A 10873-nucleotide genomic window follows, 5' to 3' on the forward strand; every position below is an offset into this window, starting at 1 on the left:
TCCATAAAATCATGTTGCTTTCTTGTTTGTAGATTATCACAGACAACTACTTACTTCTCCACTTGTTCAATGAAAATAATACCCTATTCTTTTCTAAAGTTGAAGTTTCATTGTATACTAGTGAATTGTGAGGGCCATCGGCTTATTTATGAATGTTGTATTTTTTGGCATTCAAGTCAAGCATGATCTATATGCACCGTAGTTGATCCAATATGGGGATTTTGCGAAAATGGCCCACTTTACTTTCCTTTTTCTTCCATGCAAGAATAGCTTGCTTTAAAAGTTGCATGCAAGAATGGATCAGTTGCAGCATGACAGTCAAAGAAAAAGCTGGGTGTTAAGTTTCCCTTTAAAATTTTCAGATGCTTAAACCCTCATCCCAAACATAAAACTTAGCTTAATGCATAAGCAAAAATGGATTCATATAAATTTTATAGTGAATTCCCATGCATTTATTTGAATTACATAATTTCAACATTGCTGTTGAGTGCTAGAAATATCCAAAAATTTCAAAACTAGGCCATTCCTTGAACAAAAATAAAGGGGACCACTTCTGCAAAATTCCATCCACCACCATGATTTATTAGTGGGACAAAAGTGCCCAAAAATTAATAACTGGACCACTCTTGCCCAACAAAAAGTCAATAAAAAGTGGTCCTAATATTCAAATATATAAATAAAATGGACCATTTGTACTAAATTCCAATCTATTAGCATGATTGAATATCAAAAAGAATATTCAAGCCTTTGGGTTCATCAAATTGTCCGTAAATGAGGTATTATTGTTTTTGTCATTTACTTAGTGGAGAGAGATAAAGTTGGTTGATATAATATAGGAAACATGAATGTGCTTACAAGGAAATCATTAATGGGGGACTATTTTGGTAAATAAGCCTTTACTATATAGCTTTTGATCATGTTTATCTTCATTTCATCATAAACAAATGCAAGTTGGAAGCAGCAGAAGCCAGCTTCTCTAAATATAACAACAAATAAAAAAGAAAAGCAAGCCATAGTTTTCATTTCTGGTACCTGTAGTATAAATCCAAAATGATCTATTCACTGAAATACCACATTTAAACTACATAAAGGTTGGAGCCTAATCTAGTTCTTAATCATTTGTTTCCACAAGTAGGTCATGAACATCTTGATTCACAATTAACAGTATAAATCTCCAAATTGATCTATTTCCTCCCCAAAGTACGTCATAAACATCTTCATTCAACACAATCATTATAAGTACTGAAATAAAATCTACAGCGGAACATTAAAACAAATTTCCGGAAATACTACTCAAGACTCATTTTCTTTTTTTACTTGATTGTAGAGATGGTGCATGCACTGCTTCAGTCTAATCATCATCATAGTCAAAAGAATTCTCAATCAGTACTCGCTCCATGTAGAGTAGTTTATATACCACACATCGACATGACCAAAATTACTACTCTGCATAGAAGCTATCATTTTGAAAACTATTCCAATAATCTTTAACGATGCTTGTAAGGTGTTCCTTCGAATTACAGGTGACCATCATACATGGAATCATAACCACTGCTAATCCCAAGGAGCCTCATGCTCAAGTAAGGTTATGGCTCTTGCTGTAGTGAAGCACAATTGGGGCATTTGGCAAGCTCACATGTGCAAGACTACAACAAAGTTATGGAATTAGAACAATTCTGCCCCTATTTTGAAGTATCCACCTGAGCTGCCAAAGGGCAAAGCATAAAACATAGAAAAAGAACTTCCCATAGAACAAATAATAATCTTCTAGACAATAATAGGATGCTTCACTTACTGCCTCACCGGAGTTTCTCCGCAGAACTGACCAAAACCTTTCAAACCAAAATAACCTTTGTCTAAGTTGATCAAACAAAACTGTATTTGCATCAAAAGATCAAATGCAGATATCTTAATTTGCTTGAAATAAAGTGACTAAATGACATCATTTGTCTAAAGCATTAGCAATGCAGTTGTCTACCCTATACTTCTGCAAGAATACCCCTTGAGGACATAAACTCCTCTTACATCGACTATATCTAAGAAGAATCTTCATCATAGAATCACTTATCTGCCAATTAACTGATATTTTTTCATTTAAGTCAAGATAACACTTTGTAATAATTAAAAAAAACACACACAAGTTGTAGCTCCTGAAAAACTCTATACATAAAGAATAAGGTAAGCAAAAAAATAGGTGATTTGTATAGAATCTTCACCAAATGTGGCGATAAAGAAGGTGTGGTTAAGAATAAATATAGCATCAAAATTGACTGTTGGAATTGTTCAACTGTTAGTGGTTGATCTGATCAAGAACGTAATATTGAATAGGTTGTTTGGTTGTACCTTTTAAGCTAAGATGTTTTATTGGAAAGTGTCAACAAATAGTTTAGATACAGAATTCTTGGAATCACCATCAGCCCATCTGTATCCTCTGAAAAATAAAAATGCTCATTTTGCTTTCAAGATTCTCATTCATCTCTAAAGAAACAGAAATAGATTTCTGTTGCCTTCTTTATATCCCATCTTGTGTAAGTGTCTTAAGAAATATGACATTTACAGCATAGGGGTTTCATGAACTTACCGAAGTGAAAACATAAATCAGTCTTTAGGACACATCTCATACTAAATAGTCTATTTTTTGCTAGGAAGTAATGCTCAGCCCTCAGGACCAATCTTTTAGCATTAGGAACCAACTGTCGTACTATATGACTAGGAATATCAAATGAACCAAGCAGCTTGAGCTTACATCAAACTTAGCTTGAGAAAATCTTGAATCAACCTTGATTAAAGGCTAAATAAATCAAGCATGAACCAGCAAAACAAGCATGGAATTAATTTCAAGCCAAGCCAAAAATTACCCCAGCTCAATCAAGCTTGGCTCAATAAGGCTTGGTGTGTTTATATTATATATACAAATAATTATATAGATAGTTGAACATTAGGTTTAGTCTTCATCATGTATTTTGCTTATTTCTTTGAAACAATTAAATATTATTTCAAGCTTGAACCGAGCTTGATTCCAGCTTGAATTGATTTCAGCTAAATTTAGAATTATCAAGCTGATTATCAACCCCTATTTGTCTCACATTGAAATTAATTAAGTTCAAATTGAGCATGAAATAAATGAGAAAGGAGCTCAAATTAGCTCCTGCTTGATCATGGCCAAGCTCAATCAAGCTCCCTCAGTTGCACCCCTACCTATGAAAGTTTGACACATGGCTTTAATTTTTAATAGATGAAGCTTTTCCTCTTCATGCAAACAAAATGAGATGTACTGGTCATAACAAAAATAAAGACATTCGCTTTCCAGTCTTGTTATTTCTATTTTTTTTTGTACATATTATTTCTTTATTTCTTTATTTAACTGTGACGTATTTTTTAAGTCAGGCAGCAATGTATCCATTAAAGATAAGCTAGGTTTAACTCCTGTCAACAAGAGGAAGGCCACAAGCTACTTCAAGAAGACTTACATATTCATTTCTAAGCTGCTCCATGAATAAATATGAAAAGCGAAAGATCTAAGTTATCAATGTGGTCAGTCGCATTTCTTCAGCTTGAAAATATTAGAAGAGGATCAAGTACCTGGTATTTATGAATTGTGCAATCGTTGAGCACAAATTTTAATAGCTGCATGTCACTCAACACTACAAGTTTGTATAAAACACAAAAATGAAAAACAGATAATAAAAATGAGTTTGGACAAAGAATCCAACACCAAGGACAGGATCCGATGCACAAGTTCTAGACTAGATAGCCACAGCCTACCATGCAAAACCAACACAAGTTTGAATGCATGAGTGAGATGCCAGGTCCATTAGAATAAAGAAGCACTTGTCTAGTCAGCCTTTAGTTCTTAGGATTGAATCAAAGGAATTCATGAGGTTTGTTGGTGAGCCAGTGAAAACCAACGTTGTAAGGTTGTAATTGGTAAGCCGAAAAAACCAACTAGAATGGATTGTGAGCCCGGAAAAACAATCGATTTGGTTCTAGTCAGTGAGCCTGTAAAACCCGACCGAGTTCGTTGTGATCTCGTGAAAACAATAAGTTAGGTTGTGAGCTTGTAAAACAACCGGGTATAATCATAGGGATTATAGTGAATTCTCAAGTGACGTTTGGGAAGTCGACGTAGGAGCAGGATTGGCTCCGAACCACTATAAAATTTCGTGTGTTTTTGTTGTGGTTCTTTGAGCATCTCTTCTTTATTGCCTTCTTTATAGGTTGATTAATCTCTTGAGTTTAAAATCAAGAAAGCTTTCACAATTCATATTAGATTAATCCAAAAAGAATCTAAGTTTTACTTAGTACCCAATTCACCCTCCTTTTGGGTTATCTATTGGGCAACATGGGGAGTGTCAGCCCATCAGCAAATTGCCAGCAGAAAGGGATCCAGATGGCTCCTGGTATCTAGCGGGATCTCGACAAGCCTCTAGATCCCTCTAGCTCGCTCGCAATGAAGCAAGGCATGGTCCAAAGTCTCATCCACTTGGCAGTTTGGGCACTGGAGTTGGATGCCCAATCCTCTTCTTCTCAATACCAACCTCCTCGACAGTCATTCCCAGACCACCTTCTATAGGAATAGGCCATCCTCGGGTATAGACGTCCTCTACCCTAACACTGGCTCTGTAGGACGTGCTCCAAATCCTCACATTCGGGTCAGCATAGCCTACGACCAGAAGCTATCGGGCTCGCTCTGTGAGATGCTCTCCAAACAACTGACCGATCCTACCAGCATCCCACTCCACCCCCTCCAGTCGAAGCAGATCACAAATTTGGAGTCCCTCCGCAGCATCGATGTTGACCATGGTCAGCCAAAGTCTCATAGGAAGAGAGTCCACCCTGGGGTCCTCCACCACATCCATGCTCTGCCCATCTTCAATCAGCCATCTAGAGTTCGCCAAAGCAGTGGGCACATACATACAAATCTCCCACCATAGGTAGGATCACCTCCGGCTACTCGGAGCCATCCAATCAGTTTGCACCCGGCCATACCTAGCCATCATCACTTGACTCTAAAATCACCGCATGACGAGCAATCAGCGCCTCTCTCCTCTCCAGAAGGGACTGCACTCCCAATCCATCCTTGCAGGTCGGCATGCAGACCCTCTCCCAGGCCAACAGATGCACCACATAGCTACCTCCATGTGAGCACCAAAGGAAATTCCGAAGAAACCGCTCAATTTCTGTCAGCACTGTCTTCAGAACAACAGTATTGGATATGAGGCAAACTGGCATGAAACTCAAGACCGACCTCACTAGCATTAGCTTGCCCATCATAGATAGACATGAAGCCTTCCAGCCCTCTAGCCGATCTTAGACATGCTGCACTAACCAGGAGCACTTCAACATTCGCAACCTCCACACCAAACTAGGAACCCTTCAGATAGCTCCACAGCCCATCCTGCTTCCGCATCCCAAGGAGCCTCCTGATCTCCCACCTCACCTGCAACTTCGTCCTTGAACTAAAGCAGATAGTGGATTTGTGAAGGTTCACTTTCTACCTTGAAGCCTCGGAGCAGTCCGCCAGTACACCCTTGGGGCTAAGGCATCCCTCGCCCTCGCCCTAACCAAGAGAAGACAATCATCTGCAAAAAGTAGGGAAGAGATTGGTCGGGCACCGGAGGCTAGTACATAGGCCTCCAGCTCTCGATTCCGACAAGCTGCCCGTAGGGCATGAAAAAGCACGTCAACACAAATAATAAATTGGTATAGAGACAAGGGACAACCCTAATAGAGCCCGATGGTAGACCGGAAGAAGGGCGACGGCGTCCCGTTGACCATAATGGAGAAAATTGGTCCCTACACACAACCCAAGACCTAAGCAATCTAGGTCTCATGGAATCCAAAACTCTCTTAAGTGTGCCTGAGGAAGCCACACTGAATCCTGTCGTAAGCTCTCTCTCTATATCCAACTTTACTGCCATCATACTTTGCCTCTTTCGGGCCCGCTTTAGGTCTCACATAATCTCTTAAAAATTAGAACACTATCAGAAATGTTTTGGCCCCCCACGAAAGCCCCATGATCCTGACAATGATGTCTGGCAGCAAAGGCTTCATCCTGCCACCATGATCTTCGCATCAATCTTGTAGAGCATGGTGCAAACGCTGATAGGCCTAAAATGGCTTGGCTCTGCCATGTTCTGGCTCTTTGGCATATAGGTAACGTCGGTAGCCTTCCAGTCATCTTCCATCACTGCCTTACTAAAAAATAGCTGGACTGCCTCCACCACCACCCTCTGGATGATGCACAAATATCTACTAAGAAGAAAATAGAAAACTCGTCCATCTCGGGGCTTTTGTCCTCCGCCAAGTCCCAAACAGCCTCCCACACCTCTATCTCCGACATTGCCTGTCCACTGCTCCAACTCTGACTTTCGGCCATGGAATATGGCCAGCCACCTCAGAGCTGCTCTCCTCCATCCATCTAGACCTGAAGAAATTGACCAAAATCCGTCTGACCGCACTCTTCTCCTCCACCCCCTGCCTTGCCCCATCTCTTAGGGAACTAATCATATTCCTCTGTCTCTTGATGATCATTGTCCAATGGAAGAACCAACTGTTCCCCTCGCCCTCCTTTATCCACTGAACTTTGGATTTCTGTCTCTATAAGATCTCCTGCTGCCGCAAAAGGAAGTGGTGCATAGCTAGCTGCCGCTGCAGGACAACTATGTTAGCCTCTGGGAGCTCGCCACTACTATCCTCTCTCCTCTGGAGGTCAACAATCGATGCCTCCACCTCCTTCAATCTTCTGAATATGTTGCCCACTATCTTTCGGTTCCACCTACGAAGCCTCTGCTTGGTGAGCTCCAACCTACACAAGACCCTCTGTATGGCATCACCTTGCACCAGCATCCCCCAGGCCTTCCGAACAATATCCTAGGACTGGGAGTACGACAGCCACACTTCTCGAAGCATAAGGGGCTACAAGGGCTAATGCAAAAAGCAGTAGTAATCAAAAGTGGGCAGTGATCCGAAGCAATCTAGGGTAGATGACAAACCTGGTAGGTAGAAAAACGAAGGTCCCAGTATAGAGACACAATTGGCCTATCTATCTGCTCACACACCTCGACACGGCCAGACCAATTGTTGCACGAGGTGAATCTCGGCCTAGAAAAATCAAGGTCCACCAATCCATTCCTCGTCAGGAAGTGTCAAAACTTCTTTCTCTCCACTTTGTCGGTGTAGGCTCTGCCACTCCTTTTCTCACCAGGCCTCTAGATAGAATTGAAATTACCCACCACCAATATCGGGACGCTGTAAGAAACAAGGTTGGTGATCTCACCCTAAAGAACTCTCTTCATCCTATAGTCGGTACTAGCGTACACACCACATAGAACCCAAGGGGCTTCATTAGGTTTGGAGATAACCATTACTACCTGCTGAGAGTAATTGCGGAAGACATCTATAGTGGCTACGCCCCGCTTCCACAGCACCAAGATACCCCCAGGCAACCCCTAAGACTCCATCATAAAAGACTCCCAAAAAGCCACCAGGTGATGCTGCACTCGATGAAGGCCATCTCCGAGAAGTCGCATCTCGCACAAGAAACAAACATCCGGGTCATTCACCTAGATCAATCTTCTAAAAGAAGTATTGAAGGAGGGCTTGGCCGCCCCCTGCAGTTCCATGCAAGAATCTTCATTCCACACCACCTAATGAACGAGCCCTGGCATATGCCCACCCAGAGCTCCCAGGTCCTCAACTCCAGACTAGGCCGGCCCATCCCCTAGCCCCTTCTCCTCACCAAAGCCTAGGCTCTCCCCCATCACTACCACTTTCAACCTTTGCATGGCAGTAGGGTGGTCCACGACCTCCACTACCCGGCCTGTAGCCACCATGCCAACTGTCGGCCCGCCACTTGCATCATCGCCTGCTCATTAGGCTTGGCCACCTGGCGTATCGTAGCCCCGGTTCCCAAACACACGTCTCCCAGCGAGATCGCATCCGACCCCTCCTTTAGGGCTCTCTCTAGCAAGGGCTGAGCAGTTCAGAGGTCATCGGTGATAGGACCAATCCCTGGGCTGCCTTCGCAGTGGAAGGAACCAGCAACACGGTAGTGGGTTGGCCATTCCCCGGCTCCCCCGCTCCTGAACCCCAATTAGGCCCATCGCCTTGGGCGTTGAAGGCTCGCCCGAGTCATCTATTGCTGAGGCCCGGCTCACGCTCCCGAGTCGCCCCGCTCTTGGGCCTCTACAAGGCCCAGCCACCTCGGGCACTGGAGGCGCGCTCAAACCATCCACTAGAGAGGTCCAACCAGCATCTCGGGCTGCCCCCTGTAGCCCAACGAAGCCCAAGATTAGGCGCTGGGCTTCTGAGCTTGTTATTGGACAGGCCCAGGACCTCGTCTGCCATCTGGATCTCTGGTTCAGCCTGCAACTTGGCCAGCCCAAAGGCCCCTGCCTGCTCCACTGAGTCCACCTGGCCAGATAACGGGTCATAGCCCAATCCAACCCAGCACTGATTCAGAGTCGACACCAAGCCCGATCCTAAGTTGCTGCCTTCTCCTACCGACTGCTCCTTCGGAGGCGAACGCCGACGAGCCACCGTCGTCGACTTCTGCTAGCCTTCTGAGTTCGGTGGAGAGTTAGGCGAACTCGGATGACCCAATGGGGGCTGCGGGCTAGAGGAAGATGACTCGAGTGTGGACTCGGTCGTCTTCCTCGGCCACAACGGTCCGCTCACTTTTCTCGGCGACCGGATCTGCATCGCCGCCAACCAGGGGACGAACTCGATTCCATCTCTCCAAGGTCGCCGCCGGTCTCCACCACCATCGAGGTAGGGGTCCATGGCCGATCCCGCCACTCCTCCGCCGGCACCTATGTCGAAAACCTGCATCCCACCTCCACGTGCCCAATCCTCCCGCATCCAAAGCAGAACTCCTGGATATTTTCGTAGATGAAGGGCTGCCACAGCACCCTCGTCTTCCACTTGATTTGGACTCCGGGTAGTAATGGCGCGGTGGCATCGATAACCACTTTCACCCGAGAGAACCCCATCATTCTTTGCGGCTCTGTGACTCTGTCAATGGCAAGCGGCCGGCTCGCCACCGCTGCGATCCAGAGAACGGTCTCACTCGATCAATACTCCACCGAAAATCGGAGAAGCCAGAGCCAGACCACCACCGTCTTCACGGCATCCAAGCCCAGTACAAAGTCGAGAACCCACGACTCCATGGCCAAGAGCTGGCTCGCCACCACCCACAGCCTTTTGATAAGAGCCCGATTCCGATCTGTCGTCGACTTGAACCAGAGCGCAAGGTGGTCATCGGCAAGAAACATCGCTACCACCTCAGCCTCTGTCTTCCCCCAAGTCGCAACGTCCTGGGCCACCCAGTCCACCGGCACTCGACGGCCAAGGCTATGGACCACCATCGCTAGGCCTTCTCATTCCTTCCGCACGCCTCAATGGGCTCCTCTAGTAGCTCGAGGACTGCTGTTAAGAGTTGCCCGAGGTTCTCCACCTCCGCTTCCAAGACCCGATGAGTCGCCTAGCCTCCAAGCTTCGCCCCAGCACCCGATTCCTCCCCCCACGCCTGCTGAGCCCGGCTTCCACCCGCGGAAGCTCCAGCCACCACCTTCCCAGCCTTTGACTTCCCCTCCATCTCCACCGTACACGAATATTGAAGCAATCACCCCTCAAAGTGAACCAGCCGTTAGAGACCCAAGCTGTCCCAATAAGTAACAAAAATTCTTCGTTTTGTATTTCAAATCTCATTCTAGTTGAGAAAACAACTAGGTGGGAAAAAGCAGAAATTTTACCAAATAACGACCATCTGAAATCTAAATAAACTTCAATTGCAAAACAACTGCAACTTGGCACATCACCAGTGGAAGTTGAAAAAAATGAATGAATTAGAATCTTAAGAAGAAGAAAAAAAGAAACAAAGAAGTGACCTGTGACCCAAGAGATCCAGATAGAGTCCGGGGTGGTGGAGAGGGAGATGGAGATCTGCTCCGGCTCGAAGCCCCGGGCCTGCCACTGCACCCTCGGATCAGAGTCCGGCAGGTCCACAGCGAGGCCGCGGAACTTCTTGTGATCAAGGGGCGAGGTCACTGGATCGAAAGGCCCATCCAGTGTCGTCGGGATCTCGCCGTTACTGCCGACGACCGACAAGACCAAGACTGCTGCCGCAAGCGGAAGTTTCCACCAGCACTTCATCATCACTTTGGGCATTTAGATGGCGGTAGGGTTTTGGTTGTGGCAGAGATATAAATGCAAGAGGGTGACTCTCTAACTGTGATGTTATGGGAGGTGGAAAATTAGGTTCCTTGAAAGGTTGGCTGTTGGGGGGAGGAGCTGGGGAGGGTCCTATTCATGGAGTGTGGCTGTTCACGTCTGTACGGAACGTTGGCTGGACTGAGGTTCGCTTCTGAGAGGTGATCGCGGGGTGCGTCTCCATTGGTCCAGGAATCGTATGGAGTCGGACTCCGAATCAGGCAACGATTTAGGTCCGCTTTCGAGTGGATCTCCGCCCGACACGAATCTGGGGATGTGTCTCTGCTGGATCTCGGCCGTTTTCTTGGATATAAAGAGTATCCTTCTCTTGCTAGGCAAGCGATCTGGGATTGAGGCGCTGGATAGGTGGATATGGATATATAATAAAGAAAAGATGCCGCTTACATCAACAAGATCTCATTATGACATCATAATTATATTGTTATTTTAAAATTTAAAAATAGAAAAATCAGAAAAATAGGGTTCTGAACTGGTAGGGATCAGTGAGCCTTGATCCAGTGCCATGACTCTTTCGGGGTGGTTCACTTCATGGCAGCGGATGCAAAATGGATGGCATGGGTTAACAAAGTGGTTGTAATGCAAATTTTCTTTGATGTTGGGAATTTTTAGCTTATAATAAGTAAATTTTTAAAAGACATTC

General features: G+C 45.1%; 1 protein-coding gene across 1 annotated transcript; it reads right to left on the reverse strand.

Moving 5' to 3' along the window:
- Window positions 1–1467: 1467 nt before the first annotated feature.
- Window positions 1468–10505, reverse strand: LOC120113083 (purple acid phosphatase 15-like). Its single transcript, XM_039133811.1, has 2 exons — window positions 9891–10505; window positions 1468–1832 (listed from the first exon to the last, which is right to left on the reverse strand). The coding sequence occupies exons 1-2, from the start codon at window positions 10168–10170 to the stop codon at window positions 1792–1794; spliced, it is 321 nt and encodes a 106-aa protein (XP_038989739.1). The 5' UTR covers window positions 10171–10505; the 3' UTR covers window positions 1468–1791.
- Window positions 10506–10873: the final 368 nt, after the last annotated feature.

Source organism: Phoenix dactylifera, chromosome 14, assembly GCF_009389715.1.
Source record: "Phoenix dactylifera cultivar Barhee BC4 chromosome 14, palm_55x_up_171113_PBpolish2nd_filt_p, whole genome shotgun sequence".
NCBI classification, from domain to species: Eukaryota; Viridiplantae; Streptophyta; class Magnoliopsida; order Arecales; family Arecaceae; genus Phoenix; species Phoenix dactylifera.